At 45.7% G+C, this 26,392-nt stretch overlaps 1 protein-coding gene across 1 annotated transcript; it reads right to left on the bottom strand.

Moving 5' to 3' along the window:
• Positions 1-11,000: 11,000 nt before the first annotated feature.
• LOC111841666 (endothelin-2) lies at positions 11,001-15,618 on the bottom strand. Its single transcript, XM_023807572.2, has 5 exons — positions 15,436-15,618; positions 14,336-14,486; positions 13,669-13,782; positions 12,983-13,057; positions 11,001-12,869 (listed from the first exon to the last, which is right to left on the bottom strand). The coding sequence occupies exons 1-5, from the start codon at positions 15,497-15,499 to the stop codon at positions 12,779-12,781; spliced, it is 495 nt and encodes a 164-aa protein (XP_023663340.1). The 5' UTR covers positions 15,500-15,618; the 3' UTR covers positions 11,001-12,778.
• Between the last annotated feature and the right edge of the window lie 10,774 nt (positions 15,619-26,392).

Raw genomic sequence — 26,392 nt, 5'->3', positions numbered from 1 at the left:
TGGGCACAAGGCAGGGACACCCTGAGCAGGATGCCAGTCCATCACAGGACACATGGCAGGGGAGACCCTGAACGGAATGCCAGTCCATCACAGGGCATGAGGCAGGGGATACCCTGGACTGGATGCCAGACCATCAGAAGGCAGCAGACACACTGGAAAGGATACAAATCTATCATTGGACACAGTAAACGGGACACCCTGCATTGGATGCTGGACAAACGCAGGGTGCAGATTCACACAATACGGGACATTTTGAAGCATGGCTGTGGGAGGAAACCAGAGATACCGTGCAAACAGAAGGAAACATGAAACTGCACATGCAGACCCGGGGGCACGAATCAAACTGGGGGCGTGAGACCACAGCACTGAGCCTCTAAGCCATCATGCCATTCATTATCATTGTTATTCAGAGGATGTGATGTAATTAAGCTTTACCTCAAAAACAGAACAGAAACGTACATGTACACTGTCTGCATAATAAGGCGCTGTCACTGTGAATTCCGTGGGAACAGGAATGAGGATTGACACTTCCAGTTGACTCACTGCTTGAACACTTACAAGGACACACCCCAGTGACAGAAGTTTTATATCTCAGTGAAGTAAACATGTATTAGACTGAAAATATGCAGGCAGTATTAATACATGACTCACATTGAGGGCAGTATCGATTTAATGAAGTGTGACGTTAAAAACAGAACATAAACATCATTGGCCCCTCAAATTACCCTCCTCTTCTCTGTCTGTGAGGAAAGAGTTAACGTGGTGTTTCTATCATGGAGCTGTGCCGGGAAAAACTCCTCTGCCAGATTTGCCTAAATATGTGGCCAGTATGACTGGCACCTGATTATCAACCGATTAGATGCATAAGAGCAATCATGTTAGCCGGAGGTGCGAGAAGGAAGAGGTAGTTAGACATAACGGCTGTCTTTCACACTGTGACTCTCCCATGACTACAGCACTGAGAGCAGGATTCTTGGGCCAAGTGGATAAGGATGAGTAACCATGTTTATAATGTTAATCAGTCACACTAAATTCTAAAAATCAAATTGAAACAAGACAAAGCACTTGAAAACCTGCTCCGAGGTGTGAACATCATCTTTGATCTCATTCAGCTGAATTTGAGGGTAGGCTGGTGGTTTCAGCATTGCAGGGCAACATGGCATGACACGGGGATGGGAGGAAGGATGGGACTGTTTGGAGGCCAGACCTGAGATATATCTGACAATCTTGACGGTGATCAAAAAGATGGTGATTTCCGCGTCAGCATAAGAGGAAATGCAAGAAAACAACAAGGGCACAGAGACAGCTGTGGGCTGAGAAGAGGCACCCGTCCTGGGGGGGGATAAAAACTCATATGCAAAATAAGACACAGATGAAGTGTATGAGAGGGCTTGTTACCTGATTCCCCCGACCCAAATCATTCACTCCCTGTAAGCTTCTCAAGAGGAAACCATCTGTTTGCAAGATTAGGGCATGTTTTTGTTAATCTGTACTCATGATCCCTGGGCATAAATTACGGGGGGGATGGGGGTGTAATAATCAAAACCAGGCAATACAACTCCCCCCTCCTCAAATAATCACTAAATGGGTGGAGACCTCAACCCAAAGTTACACCCTTGGCAGGATCCTTTCTTTAACAGATCTGGGTTTTCTTTCCTCTTCCTCTATGTATTTTTCCCCTTATCGACACTGATCTCAGATCAGTACACAGTACGTGGCACCCTCAGCCGGGGCCTTCTCAGTCCAGCAGACTCCCTCCAGGCAAACACTCGTGCACAGAATCCAGTTCTGTGTTCGGTTTTTAAATCCCATTCCATTCATACAAGTAGACGTCTCAACATGTTGATACATTGCACGTGTCTACAGGTTAAGTCAGCCGGTGTGTCTGAAAGCCAGCTAATATACTCCATGGCTTGTGTCGAGCACTGACCTGGGATCAGTGTTGGCTTCTGTAAGGTGGATCAAGGTCATGCTGATCTGATCAGTTCCTGGTTACTCAGGGTATGCTGCAGGTGAAGGGATCATGGATGTTCTTTCAGGCCGATATTAAATGGCACACAGACAGTAGCTATGAATCCACCAAGCTGGACACCAGCTGATCCCGGACCCCGTAACTCCACAAGCTCATTGTGGATCTGCTTATCAGAGGTTCTTATCCAGAGCAATTTCCATGAGCAATAAATGTTAACTTGCACAATCTGTTGTTTAGCAAAGCAATTCAGGTCAACCACATTCCGGACCCCTGCACTTCCTGGGAAGCTATTATGGAAAATGTATGGATGGATGGGCACATTCCACATGCCAGAGGCATAAAATGAACCAACTCAGGGAATTTGAACTTGTGACCTGGTGCTTGAGACAGTTTAAAGGGCAACGAGTAGGCAGGAGGTCTGTGGTCCTGCATTTATCTCATTAGCATCCTGTTCTGTTGTTAAATGCTGAATGTATCGCGGAGAGTGGGGAGACAGAGGGTTCCTGAAAGGCAGGCTGCGGAGGTGGAGCCGCAGGCCAGATATCAGAGAGGGGAAGGCGGGTACACCGTTTGTTTGTCTGGGTCCAGACTACTGGCTGGAGGAAACAGGCCCATCCTGTTGTGGACCCAGCAACACGCGAGAGGCGGGCCCAGCTCAGCGGAGGACATGCTTCCAAGCAGCCGCATGGAAAAGTTGAAAGCCCAGCGTTGCTGCGCTGTTCGATTTGGCAGATGTTCGGAATTCTTCATCGTTGCGTGCAGCCCTGTTTGCACTGCTGTGGCCAGGCCTATTGTCCCGTGTTTATTTTGCTTTGCCTCCGGTACAAGTCGCTGATCCCCAGCCCTCTGTAACCAAGGGAGCGTATTCATGGCTTTTATTAAACAAATAAACAGACATGTGCCTGCTGGGGGAGTCGTGGAGCACCCCATCCCACATGCCTCAATGCCGCCGGGACTGATATTCTCAGGTTTGAGTAACGGACCTTGCGGGACCGGCGTCTCGCTGCACGAGTGCCAATATTGAGCCGCCGTCCTCCCATGTCAGAGTAGCACACATTTGCTGCAGGCTGTTTATACAGAGCTGCCTGTGTGGTCTGCACCTCTCGGCTTACGCGAGGGCTGTCATGTCAACCTGCACGAGCGCGCAGATAAATGCGTCTGTGCAGCCCCTCACACAGCCTCCTGCAGCAAACTGACACTAACATGCGATGTCTATCACTTTGTAGCTGAATGGGAAATTAAGATTGGTATCTGGATTTGTCAAATTGGGGGCACAGTGGCTGTTTACAGAACATACCAGATGATATTTAGTTAGACACAAGTTCCCGCCTGGGTCCCTGGTCACTTATAATGCGGTTATCCGTCCATCGGGTGTACGTGTGGTGTAGCGCATGGCCATGCATGGGAGAAAAATATATGACAATAAGAAGACGTGCAGACTGGAGAATGAGCCTAAGTGTGTAATGCGACAATGTGCCTAAAGACCATATAGAGAGGCTGCTCTGCCCATCGATATCCATTTTCTCTCATTATCCCGAAAGAATTGCACAAATATTACGGGTGTTCACAATCTCGACATTCCCCCCCCAATCCGTTGCCACCACTGCACGTGCAGCCTGTTCAGCTCTCATTACGTTACTAATGTTACAAAACTCAGTTTTCATTTCACAATTAACATTATAAGACATGTAAATCACAACATTATTATTATATTTAATGTTAGGGCAAGCTGTATATTTTGTAAATATTACACATTACACCTAATTTATTGTCCTCCAGTTGCGTGTCACGTGACTAATTCTGGTCCAATCATGATCAAGTGTAAAAGCTAGACTAGTTTCATTAGCTAAGATAATAACCTTGAAACTGCAGGCCCCAAAGGCACATTCATGTATTTGTTTACATAGTTATTTTGTGTTGTTGATCTAGCACATTCTTTAATGTTCTTCTCTTTAGTGTTTCAGATTGTTGATGATTAATAAAACCCAGATTTTTTTCCCTGTTTATTCTTATTCACCCCACCAAAACAAACAAACAGTCAGACAGACAGATAAATAGATAGATAGAAACCGAAGTATGAACTGAACTGCAGCTCAAAAATCGAGATCTGAACCGAACTGTGGATCTGGAGAATCATTAGCTCCTTAACAAATATATCCACCCTTGTCTTCTGCAAACCTAACCCAGTACAGGGCTGCAGTGGCTCTGTCACAGAAGGCACAGGACACACACTATTTAAGGAAACCTATTCACTTCACTGCATGTTTTTGGGCTACAGGAAAAAATCAGAGTACGTGGAGGAGACACACACAAACTTGGGGAGAACATGCAAACTCCACACAAACTGGGGGAGAACATACAAACTCCACACAAACTCGGGGAGAACATGCAAACTCCACACAAACTCAGGGTGAACATGCAAACTCCACACAAACTCGGGGAGAACATGCAAACTCCACACAAACTCGGGGAGAACATGCAAACTCCACACAAACTGGGGGAGAACATGCAAACTCCACACAAACTGGGGGAGAACATGCAAACTCCACACAAACTTGGGGAGAACATGCAAACTCCACACAAACTGGGGGAGAACATGCAAACTCCACACAAACTGGGGGAGAACATGCAAACTCCACACAAACTGGGGGAGAACATGCAAACTCCACACAAACTGGGGGAGAACATGCAAACTCCACACAAACTCGGGGAGAACATGCAAACTCCACACAAACTGGGGGAGAACATGCAAACTCCACACAAACTGGGAGAGAACATGCAAACTCCATACACACTCAGATGGGGGGGGGGGGGGGGGCTGGGGAGGGTGCCATCTGGGGGTTCCTTACATTGTGCCGCTGAGTTTCAGGAAGAGGCATAAAGATCATCACAATCCTGTAACCACCATCCAGTATGTGAGCTGGATGCACGTGCAGTGTGATATGTGACTCCATGGGGCTAGCTTGGGTTAGAAACCCAGCAAACAAGGTTTTTATATCTTAGATGTTCTATTTTTCTGTGACCTGTTTTGACAGTCTGATCCTATAGAAGTGGAAAGTTTTTCTCGATTAGATCATTTCTCTGGGATTTTAAATTTTATCGCGGGAAAGATGCTGGAATGCTATGTGGGATGTTTAGGATAAACGAGAGCAGGAGACATGCTGAAACACACAGCCCGTATAAAACGGGGAAACACAAGACATAAATGGAGATGGAAAAGACTTGATCTCTCAGCTTGTTCACTGAAATGAGATACGGCCTTGTTGAACTTCCCAGACCTTAATCATAAACCATAATTTGTTTTCTATTAACCAGTGGATTTTCTTGTAATTTCAGCAGAATTGCTTGTATGTGTATATTCATAGAGGGATAAGATCTGACAAGAATCTTTATTGTCACTGCGCAAAGAGCAGTGAAATCATTTAGTAGCACACTGCATCCAGCAGTATTGCATATACATCATGCATAAACAGGACAATAACTACAAAAACACAATATACAAATAAATAAAGTATGAGACCAGAAAAATGTGCACAGTATTTGTGTATCAGTGCATAAAGGCGACAATGCAACATATCACAAGTGCAATTAACAGAATGAGTTATAACTGGATAAATTGATCCTGTTGCACATTGGTGTAAGGGAGGTGTATCATTTACAAAGACGGGAGGGGGGGGGGTATTATTGCAGCCGCTGTGAGGCAAAAGTAGTTTTCAGCCATGTTGTGCAGGTAAGGTATGGCTGGGCCCAGGGGTGCCGTAAGGGGGAGGAAAGCAAAGGACGATTCCAAGGGCCCCTGAGTGACAGGGGCCCTAAAAAATTAGGAAAATAACTGGATTGGTTTGGACTGGGGGGCCTAATATGATATGCTTTCATGGGGCCCAAAATCTCTAGCAACGCCCCTGCTGGGCCTTTGGTGAGGCCGAGGGCCTAACGGTGATTCTTGACAGATTTGGGAGTTTCACAGCAGTGGTGGGTTGTGCCATCTTTACCACCTGCTGCAGGTTTCTCCAATCAGCACCAGTGCAGCCAGAATACCATTCTGTACTGCAGTAGCCGAAGATGTTCTCCACAGTGCTGTTGTAGTAGCTGATCAGATTTGTCATCTTAGCTTGGCCTGTTTCAGTTTTGGGTCTGGGAAAGATCCTCTGTCACATAAATCAAAGAAATTTGATGTGGTACCTAACCCAAACCGAACTAGTGATGACAACGCAAAGCTGAGATATAGAACCGTACTCATAAATACTTGACATACTTGACACATTCTGATACACCAATCAATCTAAATGTCATCTGTGGACTTGTTGGAGGAATCCAGAAAACTCCACTGAAATCCACAGAAAGACAGGTAGGCCCACACACAGAGCTGTGGCTGGACTCATACCCCCCAGACGTGAAGCCAAAATGCTACCAGCTGAGTCACCACATGTCTGGCACTGTGATTAGCTCCAGGATGGCAGGGGTAATGCCACATGGTGCCATCTAGCATGCAAAAGCTACTCTAACACACTCGTTAAAAAAGAAACAGCGTTATTTTGTACATGCCCCCGTCTTACCTTAGCAACAATGTGCACAATGGCATGCACTCCAAAAAACAGGGTAACAGCACTGTGCCCCCCTCCCACATGCCATATTCCCATTTTCCCATGCCCCCCCCCCCCCCCCCCCACATTAGCACCCATTCAGCTTGGCCCACTACTAAGGCAGAGGGGCTCTGGAATCTCACGAGCATGGGGGGGTATCGGCACCACTCATGGCGAACAAAACCAGGAAGAGACGGAATGTTCCGATACTGGCCTCTACTGTAATCGGAGGCACCCCTCTGCATTGGGATCCAACTGCTGGGACAAAACAACACACACACACACACACACACATATACATGCACAGACTCACATACTCGTCAGGGAACAATAAAGAGGAACAGGGGGAGAGAGAGGAACAACACAAACAATGTCAAAGACAATCCAGCCATTAATCACCCTTTATCAACCTCTGTAAACTCCATATCAGCCCTCATTATTGAGGCCCAGTATGCTTCTGTTTTCCTATGTTCTTTCTCTCTCTCTTTTTCCCTCTTTGGGGGGTAGGAATGTCACAAGAATGTGAGAAAAGCATCCTGTTTTTCTCTCTCAGCCCAAAGAGCCGGAGGAACGGTGAGCTTGCATAAGCTTGCTAGTAGCATGGCTGGGGCAGTGTCGGCTTGCCACACGGGCATCAGGCAGCAGCCGAGCGACAGGCAAGGGGAACGTCAGCTGACCGTCCCTTGGCGGGGACAGGACAGGGCTGGATGGGATGGGACGAGACGGGGTGGGACGGGGCGGGATGGGACGGCATTGGGGCGGGATGGGACGGGATAGAACGGGATGGGACGTGATGGGATGAGACGGGACGAGATGGTACGAGACGGGACAGGGTGGGACGGGGCAGGACGGGATGGGATGAGATGGGATGGCACGGGACAGGGCAGGATGGGACATGATGGGACTAGAAGGGACGGGGTTGGACGGGATGGGGTGGGACAGGGCAGGTATGGCACGGGACAGGATGGGATGGGACGAGATGGGACGTGATGGGACGAGATGGGACGTGATGGGACGGGGCAGGATGGGATGGGACAGGGTGGGATGGGACAGGACAGCTGCATGCTTGACTGGCACGGCTCAGATCACATCAAAAGATTCACAGGCATACAAGAGAGATAATGCATGATGCAAACACATGTTTACTGCATCCCAGCAAAGTGATCACAATTAAAGTAACATTTGCATGACCTCTCCCTTTCCCTACTTCACATACCAAAAATCTTAGCTCTGCATTGGCAGGCACAAGACCAAAAAGATAAGACACTTACAAAGAAAAGGCTAAAGATAGCTAATACTTAGCAAACACCAGCGTATTTCAGTAATGCCACATCCATCACCGGAATCTGACTTGAACTCAGCGTAAAGTCTTCCAGCATTCAGCCACCGAATATGATTACAGTCTCTCCATACACACCATCCATCAACACTCAGAAGCTTTTGGCTTTCCACTCCCGTTCACATGAATTAAAGTTAATTATTTTCTTTGTTATGTCTTCAACCCTGTGGCAACAATAAAACGGCATTATTTATGGGCTCTGGTTAGGAGCAGAGGAGGAAAGACCCCCCCCCCCACCCCACCCCCAAAGAAGGGAAAGTCACATGCTGATTTCCCAGAAACTGCAACAAGTACCCAGACGAGAGTTTGTGATTGCAATCTTGTTTCTGTCTCTTGGATAAACAAACGGGTGGTAGACAAAGAGATGTGGCACCTTGAAAAGATAAAATGCCAGAAGGCCCTTCTTATGTCACACAAAAGAGATGCGGATTTACTCCTTGGCCCTTGGTTTGAGCAGCAAGAGCCGTCTGCCGTTTGGTGGCACGTTCACATGTTACTGTGCGGGGATTCCCCTGTCCTCTGCCTTTGGCTGTTCCTGCTCTGTAGGGTGGCACAGTAGCTGTACAGGTAACACAGTAGCCTTGCACATCCACGGTTAGCATTCAAACACTGCCCCTGTGGGAAGGTGGAGTTTGAATGGCTTTGCTGGGAGTTCCTACTATAGCCCAAATCATGTGGCCTGATAAATTATTGCCTTTTAATTTCCTGGGTTTAGAGACAGCAATTTACCAACATGCCCGTTATCGGATTCCAAACTAGATCACTACAGGTAAAGATACTGGATCTCTACTGATAAAGGGCTGGATCCTTACTGGTAAACGACTGAATTTCTACTTGTAAAGGGCTGGATCCCTACTGGTAAAGTACTGGATTCCTACTTGTAAAGCGCTGGATCCCTACTGGTAAAAGACTGGATTCCTACTTGTAAAGAACTGGATTCCTGGTGGTAAAGGACTGGATCTCTACTAATAAAGGGATGGATTCCAACTAGTAAAAGGATTGAATTCCTACTAGTAAAGGACCAGGTCCCAATAGGTAAATGACTGGATTCCTACTAGTAAAGAGTTGGATTCCTACTTGTAATGGATTGGATCCCTACTTGCAAAGGACTGGATCCCTACTTGCAAAGGACTGGATCCCTACTGGTAAAGAACTGCACTCAAAAAGAGAAAAACCAAACACAAACTACTTCACCTTTATGAAGCTGGACTAGTGGCTTATAAGGGTCATGGTGTGCATCCTTTACCTGCTTCTCTGTGGCTCTGCATGTCTCCATAGGTCACCGTTAAATATCCTGTTGACATGCCAACATGTTGATGTACGGCAGCTTTCCAACCATGCTTCTATAATGCCAGGGCACAGAGAACCTGGAGTACTTCCTGGAATGCACAGAGAACAGGAGACTCTGCATGGAATCTCAGTCCATTGCAAAGCATGCCTACCAGATCAATTTGGAGACATAAATTCCCTAAAAATATGTGAATGGACTGTAAGTAGAATCCGGAGTACCAGAAGAAAACAACAATGTTCATTTCCAAATTTAGCATTTTGTTCCTGATGTTTTGCTGACCTTTAGTGAATTCAGGCTGATCAGAAGAATGTGATAGCGGGCCTTTCAGCAAAACCTGAACTAAAAACTCTGTCTTGAAAGAAACAATGTTGTGAGTAAGTACAGCCAGTCCTGAGGTTATGAACGAGATGCATTCCCTAGGTCGGCCTTTAAGTCGAAATTGTAGGTATGTGGGAACAATATTGGTACAGTACATAATAACAATGACACAGTAACAATAAAAGTAACTACATATGGTGTTTTCACGCATTCTTTATTACAAACCGTTGTATTTCACTTGGATATTGAATATATTAGGCTTTATGGCAGTCCTTAACCTGGGGCCTGCCTGTAACTTGTATATTTATTATTATCATTATTATGCCAGTCCATCTTTGCTACTTTGAAGCCCTTTGCTGCAGAAGAGAAAAGACACACAAGCCCAGCATTGTCCTGCTGAACATGAGCATGTTACACAGTCAGCATGTGTCTGTTTGCAAATCAGAATTGTGGCGTGCACAGTGCAGCTTCGTGTGCCAAACAAGCTGCCGTTCACTCTCATTGTGCGAGGTGGTCATTGTCCTGCGTCCTGCACATTGAACGTGATTCACCTGTGAAGCGCCACCATGGGGAAGCATTTCCATTCAGTTTCTACAGCGGTGCTGTGGGGGGGGGGGAGATTATGTGACCCCACATAACTAGCAACAGCTGTTTACCCTCAGACTGAAGTGCCACTGCTCAACTTGCTATCTGTAAACATCTATGCAGTTGTAAACAACAGACACCTTAACTTCAGAGAAAGCAGCTTCCTGCTATTGGAGTCTGGAAGCCCAATCATGCCTGCTGGGCTAACATGTCTGTGGTGACGTCTGGGTCACACGAGGCCGAACTAATGGGGGTGTGAGAGAAGCCCTGAAGCTGGAGCCAGGCACAACCGAGACGAGAGAGGCTTAAGGGCTGCGTGTCAAAGTCTTGACTTCTCCACCACCGAAAATCTGTGGGAAGAGCAGACGGCCATCCGTGCTTGATTCCCGAGCGAAGACGAGCAACAAATCCCACCACACCCATTGGCAGGGACCCACAGCTTTGATTGCTGTGCTCTGAGCAGTTGCATTCTTGACATATTTCTGATTCCAATTATTTCATTGCTAGTGCTTTTTCCTTTTAAATTAAGTAAGAATTAAGATAGAACACCTTTGGAAAAAAATTGTTCAAAAATGTTGGTGGGTGACTTTTTGTATACTGGGATGCTAAAGAGGACTGACAAGACACACCAAGCACTGTAATGCAGGCTATTCATTGTTTCCGCAGGCCTTCGTACAGTCACACAGATAATCTGATACTGTGGTTACAAGGCAATTCTGCAATGAAAACAATAATAACAGCACAGTATTAGCTTAAGGCAGTGTTTCTCCAACCCCTCCCTGGAGAGAAACGGGGCTAAAGATAGCATGGGGTGTTTCTTACATGCAGAACATAAGCACACATTACAGCTTATCAATTTTGTGCCACTGGCAATCTCCCACTGGCTAAACTAAATCAGTCACGAGCCAAGAATTCTCAGGGAGTCAGATATTCATTTATTAAACCTTTAGCCTTCACAGAGAAAGTTCAGTCAGTACATAAATACAATCCATCAAAAACTGATTAAATACAAGTCCTACACAAATGCACAATAAATAAATGTCGTAACAAGAAGTCAGCAGGTTGGAATGAATGAGCGTACATGTGCCAGAGACACAAACTATCAAGAGTGATTCTGTGTTTTAATGAAGTGCATGTTGAAGATGAACAAGCTTTCCTTCTGCTGATAACGTCAGGCATAAATAAACAAAACAATAGTCTTTCTACACACAGACTTAAATAGATTGAGAAACAGACTTAAATTAAATATGAAACATTATCATAATTATACAGTATTGATTAATCCTGAGATCAGACTTCATTTCAGCAGCACAGACTTCTCACATACATCAGCAAGCTAAACACTGTCTAATCGCTGACAATAAGCATTCTACGCTGACCCTACATCGCTATCGCCTGCGTCTTTCCTAATGAGCAATTAAAGCATTCGTTTTTTCCATATGTCTCAAACAATTGCATTTCTTTGGCAAGCTCCCTGCCATTGAAACCCCTAGCTGCTGAGAACAATCGAAACATTATAGCCACACGTGAAGCACTCCCGTCCTGAGAGAGGGCTTCACTTTTCAGCTGGCGGGGAGAGAGAGATGACTGCTTGGGGCAGAGGCGCCGAGGGAGAAATATGGGGGGGGGGGGGGAATAAACAGCACTCTAGCAATCAGGACGTTAGGGAAGTTTCACTTCAGAAGATCTGCCCTCTGGGGGGCAGGGGGCATGGATTACCCCGCGTGGATGTCCTGAATCGATCCTGCCAGTGACTAAGCAGCGTTTACACGACTCGCTGCTGAAAGGTCCAATGTCCACACCCTTTCTCGACCTTCGCCTTCTGTAGGACAATTAGCTGCAACAAGTAAGAGAAGGAGGGCGGGAGGGGGGGGGGGGGGAGTGGGCGAAGCAGGAGGTGACCTTTCGCTTCCATCAACACCCCCCACCCACTTTAGTGCATGACAGATGTATCAAGATGGACTCTGTTGCCATTTCCCTATTGGAAATGACAAAATGACAAAATCCTCAAGAACATCATTTTACCTGGCTTGCAGCTCAGGCTTTTAGAGTCTAACTAAGACTAGTTTAAACAAATCACACTGGTGTATTAAAATGAAATGTCACTAAACAGAATTTAAGTGCTTAGATGGCCCCCATAAATAGAGAAGGCCTCTGTATGGCTGGGTCTTTATGTCTTTTGTCTGCATGGCATCTGGGTTGTCAGTTCATCTCAACTGGATTCAAAGCGAATAGCAAGTATGTTGAGATCTTCAGATTTTTTGCAAACGTTCTATAGGCACCATCAGAGTCAAGATAGCTCTGAGGTACCAGTCCAGAAGCTGCATGTTCCCTGTTCCTGCAAGGGATGTCCATGCTGCGATCAGGAGGAGCTGTCCGCTGAGCCGGTGATGGAGCGACAGGGATGTGTAAGCCGGGGCTTTGCAGGCACACTGGCTCTGACCCAGTCCAGATACTGTGACGTTTGGGAGATGTTGGCGGCCCATGGTTCTGGGGCCTGGGATCCCTTGTCAGCCAACCTTCTCCAGCTTTCATCAAGAGGCACTTTCCTGGCCCCCCTCCTCATTCTGGGCCGCTGCCTCACTCCTCCTCCCCTTGTTCTCCTGGCCATTTGTCAGGCACGTGACTCACGCGCTGCGTCGTTTTGATCGGGCACTCGCTCTCCGCACTAATCCTCCTTTCACGGCTCCCTATCTGTTCCGGGGCCCTTGTGGTTCCGGGGACTTCTTCCTGGGAGAGACACCCCAGCTGACCACCTGCGTGTTGGTCCTGGCTGCATCCCTAAGGAGACGGAGAGGGTCCCGGCTGAGTGACATCAATTAGGGTGTTGGGCAACGAACATTCTGTACGTGAGCAGGTTGGGGAACCTGCACACCACTCAAACCATAACTCACCTGAGTGACGCCAGCAGGCTGGAGCCTGAACGGCCTGAGATGGAACTTGGCTCCCAGGTGGAGACGTTCTCAGAGCTGAGGAGACAGAGAAGGGGACAGTCACGACAAGGTCAGCCTGGCGCTGTGGACTTCAAAACTGAGGGAGTGGCTGATCATGTGACACCCCCCCCCCCCCCCCCACATGAGATACCAGCCCCCTCCTCCACAATGCCATCGCCTGGCAGGTTAAATCGACTCTCCATCACCACTATAGTTTCATAATATCTGGGTAACGCGGCCCGTCAACCGGGAACGGCGAATCGGGGCAGGGATTCAATGGCACCCCTGACTCAGATCTCCCAATGGCGTGCCACGAAACTCACACACCTTCCCACCCTAATCTCCACCGCCAGCCACTTCATGTTCGGGTTTTTGTTTTGCTGAAGAGCTGTTATTCAACAGGGCCTGTCTTGGTCTAATCTGTGCCCTCAGGCAGAAACAGTTTGTGGAAAGAAATTCCTTGAAATGACACTCCCTCACTAAACATTTTTTTTTCTCGAAAAATAACGATACAATAATGTAATCCTATGCGACATTTTTCGATTTAGAAACAAAATCGGTGATACGACGGGTTTGTCAGAGTTTTGTCGGCCATTCGGCTGAGCCCAGCCTTTGCTGGCACGGATGTAGGTCAAAACCGGGCTCACCTCCTGCGGCAGAAGCTGGAACAGGTGCGGTCAGAGAGACTGGCACAGGCACAGCGCTGGGCGGAGCGACGGCGACGGGACAGGGGGCTGCCCAGGCCGTACAGAGTCATCTTACTGGGACCGCAAAGAAGAAAACGAGCGTCAACGTTAAATCTCAGGGAAAACAACAGTGTCTCTCATGCAGCGAGCCTGGTCTCTGAAACACTGCAGGCTTTTAAGAAAACATACAGCTCTTATCAGATGTTAAGTAACAATATTTATGGCCATATAACTGGCAGCCTTAACTATGACAATTAACCCGTTACTATTCCTAACGAGAAAGCTCAGTTAGCTGGTACAGGTAGTAAATAATGCTATGAAACCGTGAAAAAGATGAAGATTTAGCTTTTTTCCATCAAGTTCAAATTTAAAGAAGCTCTAATTTCATTCCACCGTAAAAGTATTTTAATTAACTCAATAACTAATCAGAAATATGTCTCAATAACCATAAGAATTGCATAGAATGTAATTTTATATTTAGGCCCTTTGCTAAACCACATAAATAAGTTAAAAAAAAAATCAACAAAAACGAAAATAAAAATTAAACTAATTTACACGAGAAACATCAGTGGTCTCCTGAGCTCCTCTGAGTTACACAGCCCATCTCCACATACCGTTCGGGGCTTACCTGGGTGTGTTGACCCAGATGATGTCCAGGTGGCAGAAGTAGTGACACTCAGTGTCCATCTGGTTGTTGCAGGAGCAGCGCTTGACTCTCACGTGCTGGGGGGTCAGCTTGGGAGGGAGTTCAGACTGTCGCGAAAGGGGGTGTCCAAACCCTGAAGGGAGCAAAAGATAGGGAGACAGGTGGGGGGGGGGGGTTTATTAATATTCTGAATTATGTCTGGCTGCCCAATATGGACCTGATGAACGGAGGCACCGCACGGTCACGCAAGATGAACGCGAAAACAGCTGAGTCACGCATGTTGATTTTTCTGCTGAGTCATGTGTCCCGACTGACTCTCTATCCATCTTTGTTTATTGCACCTAGACAGCCAGACACGGGACTGAGCAAACCTAGAGATCAAAGCATAAATATTGACATTGCTGTGGATTGACTGCAGGCCAGCACGGTGAGAACTGTTTGATAGATTTGATACATTATTGCTGGGAGTAACGTTATGAAATGTCACTCTGGCTACAAAGACATCGACCCCTATTACCTCTCTCTCTCGCTTTGGATCTGTAGTGCAGCAAATTCCAGAAACTAGAGTGGCAACGCAAATGATTCCAGGGGCAGCATACCTGTAACCCCTGATTTGACAGCTGCCCCCCACCCCCAGCTGCGTCCCCATATTATTTTGTCTGAAAATGATGTCTTGACAACATGCTTGGCAGGAGGAGCGCAAGCACACGTGCTTGTTACTCGGCACAAACACTGTCTCCATTCCCACGCTGCGCCAAATATGCAAATCAGCACTTGATTCTCGAGGATCACAGAGGTGCCTCAACGTTTATAGGCAATGAGAAGCAAGGCATTGCACAATGTAAATGAACCTGGCGTGCAAGTTTTGTGACAGAAGGAATGTACTTAAAACAGTCTTTCTGCAAATAAACATCCCTAACATTTCTTAAAAGAAATACAATATAGCTACACTGGAATGTTAGAATTACCCACTACAAATATGTCATTATGTGCGTATTTGTCTTTGACATGAAAAGCTCCTAGATGCTGCTAAAATGTTCTCAGAGGTGTTACACACAGGTGTGTCCCAGCTGAGGTCTTACCTTCCTGAAGGGACAGGCAGAGGATGAGGGTCACAACTGCAAGAAAATGCAAACAGGCTGCCATTGCTGGAGAGTTCAAGGTGCGTGTGAGAGAAGAGCAGGTAAATCCAGACAAGACAGGTAAATCTCCGACTGCTGCCTGCTGAGCTGCAGCTGACTTTGTCTGGAGACTGGCTGCCCTACTCGAGATATATAGTCTCGCTGATGTCATATGCAAAGCCCCGCCCACCCACACCTCCCTCTCTTCCTTCGGCATCCTGCGGTACTGAAGCTTTAACATTCCAGGAATCTTTTTGTCTTTCCCTCACTGGGTCTCCCGATTGTGCGTAAAGGGAAAGAGGGAAAAGATTTGTCCAATTCCATGAATTAATGTGCATTTTGAATTAAGATTACATCAAAACCGACACGTCATTTTTATTTGGTTTATAGGAACAAGCCTTATCGTTAACTGGGACTGGGACACATCAAGTAAAGGGCAAACCCAAAGGGGCTTTTTGTTCGGGGGGGGGGGGGGGGGGATTTTTGTAGGCCAAATATTTGGTTCATTTAAAATTAAATGGCACCAATTTTTTAGGAAACTAAAAATTCTCCATAAAGACAGTGAATCACAATTAATTTTAATAGAACAGTTTCACCCATAGGGGCACCCACAGACTTTCATAAGGCAGCTGAACTCTCAGAGGAAGGTGAAATCCACAGACGTGACTACTGCTAATCCTTTGGCTTGTAACCCCCCCCCCCCCACCCCCCCGAAACATATCAGTGCACCTGGATATAAAATGTCACAGGAAGAAAAACAGAGATAATAGGCTGTCTGCAGTTTTGCATACGCCTCTACGCCTCCAAAGCACAAATGGCCAAAGGCCACGGAAAGTGAGGTCATTGGTTAAATAATCTGAGGCTGCAGTTGCCCATATATTCTGGACATGGGAGGAAATAGAGTGGAGGTTTGAGGATGCCCTGAATGTAATCTGTATGCCCCCCCCCAAAAAAAACAGGCTATTCCAAGTATGCGACTATCTGTTTGTTTCCACTTGACCAAAGGTTTCAGCCTTTCCGGGATTCGGTATGCGAAAGATGGAAATTCCCTTCTTTAGATTTCGCTTTGATTTTAATGTCAGTCAGGCTTGATAAGGCTGTTACAGAATGTCTATTGATCCAGGTCTTATACGACAGGAAGCAGAGAGGCTCGGGGCAGCACCGTCAACCAAGAACCCTGCACGTTCCTCCCGCATTCATGCAGGTTTCCTCCTACATCCAAAAACATGCGGGTATCTAGAACATCCCTTTGTGAGTGAATGTATATGTGTCCTGTGTTTCCAGAAAGGGGCTCCAGGCTCACCCAGATCCTCTCCTCGATATGAGGTCATGGAAGATGGAGGTAATAAAGTAAGGTCCATACATCTATCTCCAAACTGCACCTCCAGTACAGTGTTTCTGGGGCTGCTGGATCACATCCCAGTCAGGGCGCAAGGCAGTGGACTGTCCTGGATGGGATTGGAAAGAACAAATACCCAGCATTTCAATAAATGAAATATTAAGCAATCAAATAATGCCTGACTGTGGGCAGAGGGTCATGGTGCAATGCAGTCTTGTGCTGCTTGGGACAGGCTCAGTGACCTTGACCGGGATGAATGGTTAGAAGATGGATGTATGTTCAGCTAGATTTAAACTGTAACCATTTTGATATATACAGTAGACATATTTCACAATGGATTGTGTTCTATATGTCACTGCCTGTAATGAGCTTAACTGCCACTGGGAGGGGAAGCTGTGGTGCAGGGCTGAGGCCATCCATCAGCAACCCCAGAGGCCTCAGCTCATAAGACCAAATGGCCCAGGTGCTGAGTTCGATTCCCACCTGGGCTTCATGTTTACGGACTTCATGCCTCCAGTCTAAAAACATGAAAGGGTTCTGGTATTCCACCCAGAGTTTCCCCTGCCTCTTCCTGGGATGGACTGACTGCAACCCAGCACTGGTTAAGTGCTTATGGAAGACCAACGGCTGAAACCTGCAGCCAGTTACCACATCTTGTCTATATGATGGACCTGCATATGTCCTTGCTTTGGTTATTGAAAGTCATGTGATCTGTGGGGCTATATGTTTTTTACTCTTGAGCAGTCCATATAAAGTGTTATATAGGAATAAGGTATGTAGGATATGTATAACTATACAGGTGATTAATAAGTGTGATTTCGATCACCTTTTTATTGGACAAAATTTTCCCAGTGCAGGGTTGACTTGAGGGTTAGCAGTGCAACCTACCTTTCATCATAAGCGTGGGCCTCACTGCATTTGGCTTGGAAATATGGACTTGATAAAGCACCAATGGGACATTCCGGATGCGTTATCAGAGCATCGTGTGAAAGTACAGATAAGGTGTAAGTAGCTGCTCTGGGCATCGCAGTTATTCTGTACTGACACATCCCCGCCGCAGGCTGTCCCTCACAGGACATCATGACAGACAAGTTCCTGGGATAAATCGTCCAAACCATGATAAGCCACTGACGTGCCTGACTATCGGTATTACCATAGATTCACCCCGGGCCAGGCCCCGATGTGATACACCCACGAGCGTGAAACCGTTATACTCGGGAGATACGGAAATACCATGAACTATCAGATTGGGGGTAAATGGGAGGTGGGGGGGGCACACATGGATGGGACAGCCCAGGAATCATTCCTGCTTCCCATCTTCTCATGAAGAAACATCTCTGGATCATGAGCGTTTCATCCTCGCCGCCCTTCAGATGGGGCAGAAGACCCGGCCTTCCCTGGGCCACATTACTGATCAGCATCACGTTTTGGCAACAGCTGCGCTAAACATGGATACATCTGGATGAATGTGGAAAAAGAGCAGCTGATTACTGTGTGATATTTAATTCCACAAGCCCTGATATGGTCTCCATTTCCAGGAATCGCTGAACAAGAGGACAGGGCTATCTTCTACTTTAAATTAAGATACTCGGGCTTGGCCACACCCAAGCACACCCAACCACACCCAAGCAGACATACCAAACACAGTGGCCGAGAACAGCCTCAAGATCTTGATTATTCTTATTTCATTCTGGTTGTTTTCCTGTGTTTTTATTTTTCACGAAGAGTTCTGCAGTAAATGTGCTGCGTTGGTCTTACTAATGCTACCATAAGCCCCCCTGAACAAGGAAAACTCTGGAAGGCTCCTAATTTCCCCTGTTCTTGTTAGCACATCTTTAGCAACCTATTAGATAGATGAAGATGAGACAGCAAAACTACTAAGAAGTGTTAATTTAACATTCTAACATTGATCATTTTAACCTGGGAAGTTTTTGCATCACACTATGAATCCAAGATTTCTTGAAAATTCTTTTTTTTTTCTTCATGAGGGCCTTAAACGCTATGAGTTTTTTCACTACTGGTTTTTATGCTAAATATAGAACCAAAACTACGACTAATGATGCGCTCAACACCAGGATCCAAAATATTTTTATGGTTACTTTTGAGTCAGTGTGACACCTTATTGGCTAACAGAATGATTAGCGTCCTTGCGCAGCTTCAGCAGGACCCCACCCTGTGACTGTCCAGGTGTTTCTCAAGGCTACATTCTCCACCTGTCAGTCCTTATTCTCTTGGGCCTGGTAAAATGCCACCAGGCAGCTTGAGATCTTCCTGTTGCCCACATACGTTACGCATTCAAAACCTGCCACAGGTCTTCACCCATCCACAACACAGAGAGGTTTATCTTAAGGTGGATGTTACGAACTTTATAGGCCCTTAAAATACAAAACCTTTTCCTATAACTGCTTATCCAGTATGGAGTCATGGTGACCACAGAGCATATCTCAGGAATCAGAGGCTGGGAAGATCCTGGCTGGGATGCAGGGAGACACTCACATTATGGGCAAATCAGAGACACCAGCGGAGAGAGAAACATGGCAGCTCCACACACACACAGCCAGGGGCAGGAACCAAAGCCACAGTCCTGCAGCTGTGAGAATCAACGGTGATTCAGTGCATAAAGCTGTTATCTCACACCATCATGGTCATGGGTTCAACTCCCTTTTTGAGCCTGTTCACCCTTCTGGTGATGCACAGGTTTCCACTGAGTATTCCCAATTCCTCCTGCAGTCTAATGGCATGGAGTTAGTTGATTGCCCCATGTGATGAACTGGCACCTCCAAGCTGTTCTCCTGTCCTGTACCCTAAGCTGCTTTCGATAGACTCCAGGCTCCCAGTGGTTCTGTACGGGAAGAGAGAGGTAGAGATAAGGAGATGCGCTGACAGTGCATTGCTGCACGCACCACACAACAAACCACCTCAGGGATAAGATCCATGTGGCAGGTGATACCTCAGCACCACACTAGTCCAGATGGACCAGTGTGAGGTTTTTTTCCGGTGGCTGAAGGGCCAATCCTGCCACCAACCCCCAAGTTTCCCAGTAAGTTGGAAGACCTTAACGTCATACCCAGGATGAAGCAATTGCAGGTTAAGAGCCTTGCTGAAGGCTGAGAAGAGCAGGAGCACTCCAGGCATTTATGGGATTTGAACCAGCAACCTTCCCATTGCTGGCACAGATCTCTCGCCTCAAAGCCACCAGTCTACCTGCACCAGAAGATTGCTGTGTACATTTAAAGGACGTAAAGTGTTTTTATGATTTTAAAGTACTCGAAGGCTCAGACCATTAGCAAGATTCTACAATTAGCAGACTTTAAAATCCTTATTCATACCCATGCTATAAATACCCCTCTTCAGAAATAATCAAAACTGATGAGAGAGAAGAAAACAGAATTTGTCTTTTTGATCTTTGTTTTCCATATTTTCATAAAACAAAAAACTGTATTCAGGTATCGTACACGTTTGGTGTCAGGTTCACTGAGGTTAAATCACAGCTGCTTCTGTCTTTCTCACTTACTCCCTCACTTACTCGCCCCCCTACACTGACCACACCAGAGTATGGAAGCTGAAGAGGTTAGCAGCCTTGCTGGTTGCCTGACATAGTCACACAGGCAAATGGAAAGTTACAAGCCAGCCCCCCATAATAAACTGGTGATGGATTTGTCCTACAGATGTATACTTAAAGGGCAGGGGTAGAGGCTCTTGATCCACCTCTACTGACAGTTATTTATTTTTCATTACGCCTTGTTTTCACTCCCTTTTCCTCTTGGCATGCTCAATTTCCACTGCGCATCGTCCTGGAGGAGCCGGCGGCATAGCTATGCCCTTCCTGTAATGATACGTGTGCTTAAAAATAGACCTTGTCCACTCATTGTTTTGGATGCTCTGGATGTCAGAGAAATGTTGCAGTCTTCCTCCACACGGCCATGATAAGTTAATCTTCTCTTGTCATCTCCCTTTAATAAACTCCTCCAGGAGCATCTGGAAGTCTGGGTGGCAGTCAGACACACCCACAAACTTCAGGGCCCCCCTTCTTTCTCTCTCGCAAGCCTCGCTGTAATAGTGGTCAGGGCTTGCAGAGCACTGCGGTTTAATTGAAAGCTATGTCGGTGTACGATTGGGGGATCTCCTCACAGTGGTCCTGATCAATTGTGTCATGCCAGATGCTGTAAGTGAATGTTTAGGTAATACAAGGCTGTGGGCAACACAATAGAGGATTGATGTAACCCCCCCCCCCCCCCAACACACACAAACGTTCCACATGCATGGGTCACCAAGCAGCTGGGGTGTCACATGTGTCATATACGGGGAGTGAACAATGAGCAGAAGAGGAGGGGGCGTAACCTATGGTTTAGCAATCAGGTGTCTGCTGGTGGTGGTGGTGGTGCTGGGGGGGGGGTAAAAAGGAGTTCAGTATTTTTTAGAAATTTCCCCCGCTTGGGGCGATGAGGATGTCGTCTGAGCTCGGGGGCATGGCCGTCCCCACATTCCACAGGGCTGACTGTGTGCCCACGATACGACCGGGAATGTAAACAAACCTTGCAGACGGCCTGATAGCCGTCTCTCTCGGAGCCCACACCATGAGGGCAAGAACAAATAGAGAGGAAACTTCCGGCACCTCATCGGAGTACGATCGACACGTAAAGCGGCATTGCAGCTCCAAATTTGGCAAGGGTGCCTCTGGGCTGCAGACGAGCTTTCCAGACGGCATACCTGCGGCCCTGGTGATACCGTAAACAGCACTGCATCCCTGTTGTGTAACCACAGAAACATGTGCGGGACCTATCTGTGTATCTAACCCTAGACACAATGAAAACAGATATTACTAATCATCCTCCTGCATTACATCACACAAGTAATTACATGCATTTTCGTTGCTTTTCTCGCTGTTCTGACTGCTCAGGGAGCCTATGTTAGGGCTGCCCTTTGACCTTTGACCTCTCACCAATTTTCATACCACACCTCCTCGGTGGTTTCTGGCATGTTCAGCCGACTGCATCATCACAGGTTTTGCCTTATCCTGACATAACTGGAACGTAACAATGCAGAAGGTTTGATGATTTGTTCTTCTGCTACGTATGAGGACACTTTACACTTCACAGAGATACAGTTTTAGCATCTGCTGAGAGGCCAACTCTTTAAAAATCTCTGCATTTATAATGGCTACCCTTTCAGTATGGCACAGGGGCTGAAAAAAAACATTTTTTTATTTTACTTATTCTGAAATGTCTTATGAGCATGTGGCTCAAATGAATACCTTTTCTCTGTATTGTCAGTTGTGGTAGAAGTCATAAAAACACCATTTATATGTTTTTTTCTGGTTTTAGTGTTTTCTTTCTTTTCTTTGCACCTAAATGAAAGTATAACGCAATCAATTCATCAACATCTATTGTCATTGTGACAAACAAGACTCTGCTTTTCATGATTTCTGTTTTTAACACATGGCTGACTAAATCCTCAGACACTGAGGTGCATATCTGTCCATAAGTGTGAACTGTGACGTCTAAACAAACTACGTTATTTCAACCATGACACCATAATTAGTCAGTTGGCAGGTCTGCAACATGTATCCTTGAATGCTCTCCATCTTCCTGACATTCAGGACCAGGTGTTCGAATGTCACCAGACCATCGAATGTCATCTGCCTGTATTTTTATAATTCATTTGCATTATAAATTTCAAACTAAAAACACACTGTTACTTCATGATGAAAGTTTAGTTCTACTGAGGAAATCATTTTATTCAAATAGCTTGAATGAAAATCATGTTACACAAAAGACTTTCTATGATTGGTATTATGGGACAATGAAAAGAGTAAGATGTACACAGCCAGTAAAATATTTAATTTGTTTAGTAACTTATTGTAAGAATGTTTATAGGAACACGTAAAAAATTAACAGACTATGTAAGGCAAACTGACAGCTAACGCATAAGAAGAACGTGTTTTAGTAAAACGTTTTAAAAGCATTCAGCATCTTGCTTGTATTTTAAAATGTTTAAAAGATGTACCATGAGAATTTGGTCAAATCTGGGTGTCACCCCATCACAGCAGGTTATAAGTGTCTCTGAAAAGCTCAGTTGTATCACTATCAGTGGCACTGTACATGTACTGTATCACTGTATCTATCACTGCCATTGACGCTTGAGGACAATGTCACTGCTCAAATATTATGAACTGAATGGTGTCCATTCTACTGTAACGTGGTAATCTGAGAAGCAGTGTAGTTAGTATAAAAGGCCAAACAAAAACCACATTGAAAACATTGGACAGGTTGAATCACTGAAGGTATCCCTAAAGGTATTAAGGACGTAAACAAGGAAGCTCACAATAAAGCTTATCACAATAACCTAGTCATGTACCCAGAGGCATCGTGACAGGACAGGCAGGGCAGGCAATGGCCTGAGGCCCCGAGCTGGGAGGGGACCCCTAGGGCGGCCAATTACACAGAATATTGCAACAACTAATCTGCTTTACTTGTGTATTCTGTTTTTCACAAAAGCGAAAATAAGGAATTAGTGTTTATTAAATCCTCTTTGTTGATATTATTAATTTAGACTTCATGCTAAAATAATGGTAATAAATTTCAGCTGAAAGACACTGAGATCCACCTTCTTCAGCAGCAACACATACAAACATCCAGTATTGGGGATGATCCAGCAGTAAGGTGAGCCCTGCGATGACACCATACTGGGCAATTAGCCATAATTATCCGGTCCGTAAATGCAGCCGGTGTGGCAGGTATATGAAATATGCAGGATGACAACATGAACACAGTTTGATGTGACAAGCCGTCTAATTCCAGACGGAGGAATGCGTCTTTCCTAATATATGTATTAATGTATTTTCTTACTGCCTTGCACCTTAATTTAGAAGGGACCTTGGGTGTATTCCTTAAATAATTAGGAAATTCATTAAGAATTACTATAAAAATTAAAACAAATTCCTGTCACTCAGGGTTGTGGGCCACACCTACGGCATTATGACATGGTATATGGAGAAAAGAATATAATTTACTGGCAAATTAAAAATTAGAATGAGTTCATGTTTTTGCAATGTGTCATGACACACAGGGCATCAAGTCGTGTCACATATCAGGCTTTGTAGTCACAGGTCAGTCCGAGTGCCCGTGTATGCATCATGCGGATGGGCGGGTACAGTACGTGTCGAGAATCCCCTGCATGTGTTGGACTGACAAGTCCAATCCCCATATGCAGCAGAACTCAATGTACTTTGTGTCGTGACACATCACTCCAGTGACCATCACTGAAATTATCTGCCACAGTAGCCCTTCTGTTGGTTCGTATCAAAGGGGACAGCATTCGTTCACATCTCGCATCGACAAGTCCTGGTCGCCCAGCACCCTCTCGGCGGTTCCCGATTGCTTCCTTCTCGTATAACTTCACAGCTTCCAGCAGCTACTCGCCACAGCTCACCGTAATCACCCCACAAGCCTTGTCATTTTAGAGATGCTCAGTCCAAGTCATTTGGTCCTTGTCAGATTCACTCAGGTCTTTACTCTGGATTTGTTTTGCATGCAAAACGTACACTATGAGTAGCGAACGTTTGCTTACTGTCCAATATGTCCCAGACCTTGACATCTTCTGTTTTTAACAAGACATTCATGTCATTTGGGGGTGGTCATAATGTTTGGGTCATCGATGTGTATATGCACATATGCATGCACACACACACACACTATATATATATATATATATATATATATATATATATATATATATATATATATATATATATATATATATATATATACATATACATATATATATATATATATATATACGCGGAGTATGGCTCAGTGAGTTATGCCTCTGTGCCTCTGATCATAAGGACCCTCAATCAGATAAATGGCCTGATCCTGCGCTCAGACCCCAAGCGTCACCCTCAACTGTGTATGTATGTGTGTCTGACTGTAAACTGAGAGCAGAAATGGGATATGTACGTGTGCGAATGGCACATAAAGGTGCTTCATTGTTCTCTCCACTTTCGCTGAGCCTTGTGAGAGAAATGAGTGGTGAAAACACAGCGTTTCAAACCTACTGACTATAAACACATTGAACGCGGAAAGGTGTTTCGGCAGGTAATTCCCAGCAGATGCCTGCAGCATTAAATTATTGTACACTGACATCTGGTGGTCATTTAGAAGAATGACACAAAATCGCTGCAGCTGCCTGAAATATACAACACCCAGAGAGGGTTTCGTTAACGTATTAAATCGATATTTTACTCTAACTACACCATTCGTATTTCGCGCTGTTGCATTTACTTACCTTTGGCACACCCTGGTGTATATGTGTTAGAACTGCAACATCACCTTACGTCAGGGGTACCTAATTTTATTCGCAAAAGGCCGGTGTGTATGCATGTTTTTGGGATAACCTGTAGGTCAGCTGTTCAAACCCAGGTGCGAGGACTCTTTCAGCCAATCAGTCCTCTAATTAGTAATCTAATTAGGGAGTTGCAGCAAAAACCCGCATACACACCGGCCCTTTGCGGATACGATTAGGTACCCCTGACGTAAGGTGATGTTGCAGTTCTAACACATATACACCAGGGTGTGCCAAAGGTAAGTAAATGCAACAGCGCGAAATACGAATGGTGTAGTTAGAGTAAAATATCGATGGTGTACTGAGCTTAGGTCCAAACTGTCCTTAAGAATAATATCTACAGTGTAGAGATGTTATTCTTTATTGATAAGCACAGCAATTTTATCCACCCATTTTAGAATGGTGATGCTTTATTAATCCCCACTTTCTTAATTCTTTTTTTGCCTAACCCATCTTGCTCTCCATGAGACACACAGGTGAGAACAAGTTTGGGGGTCACAACACAGGGTCAGCCAGCATGCAGTGTCTCTGCAGCTGGTGGTAAAGGGTTTTACTCAAAGGACTACAGACATGTGACTGTTCTGCTGAGGTCATGGCTCAAGGTAATCCCGATACATTTAGCTATCCATAGAACAAGGGGGTTCTGCTAAGTGAGGAAAAACAGACATATAAGTATGAAAACAGGTACTTTGGACCTCATCATGAGTGACACAGGCAGGTGAGAGGGTGGGTGACCACAGGGTCAGCCAACATGCAGCGACCCTGGGGCTGGGGGTTAAGGACCTTGCTCAGGGGCCCAACAGACAGAGCTATTGTACCAAGGTTGGGGCTCGAAATGGCAACCTTCTGATCACAGGCATAGAGGCTTAGCTCACTGAGCCACAAACCTCCTCCATACCTGTTTATTTTATGGAGGGTCATAGGCACAAGACAGAGAAAAAACCCAGGATAGGGCACCAACCCATGGCAGAGACATCAATGGTTTGACCGATCTTGGATGGAGGGGCAGCAAGGAATGTTGGACACCCCAAATTATCTGGGTGCGTGACAATAAGTAGCGGGGGGGCAGAGGAGGAAACATTGTAAAGGCTGTCAAGCCTATATGTATGTCTACTAAGATTTGGTACAGCAGTGATGGCAAGAACTGACTACATGCCTTGGGTCGAATTTTAGTGAAACCTCACTTAACATGAAACGCTCAGAAAATATTGAATCCAAGTAGACAACAAATACGCA

The sequence above is a fragment of the Paramormyrops kingsleyae genome, chromosome 9 (genome assembly GCF_048594095.1).
Source record: "Paramormyrops kingsleyae isolate MSU_618 chromosome 9, PKINGS_0.4, whole genome shotgun sequence".
In the NCBI taxonomy this organism is placed as follows: Eukaryota; Metazoa; Chordata; class Actinopteri; order Osteoglossiformes; family Mormyridae; genus Paramormyrops; species Paramormyrops kingsleyae.
The sequence above is the reverse complement of the archived record's forward strand: the minus strand, read 5'-3'. Positions and strand labels throughout refer to the sequence as shown.

Coding starts and splice junctions, on each gene's coding strand:
- LOC111841666 (XM_023807572.2), bottom strand. CDS start 15,499: ATGGCAGCCTGTTTGCATTTTCTTGCAGTTGTGACCCTCATCCTCTGC. Junction 14,487..15,435: donor CTGCCTGTCCCTTCAGGAAG/GTAAGACCTCAG, acceptor TGCTCCCTTCAG/GGTTTGGACACCCCCTTTCG. Junction 13,058..13,668: donor TCCAGCTTCTGCCGCAGGAG/GTGAGCCCGGTT, acceptor CTGTCTCCTCAG/CTCTGAGAACGTCTCCACCT.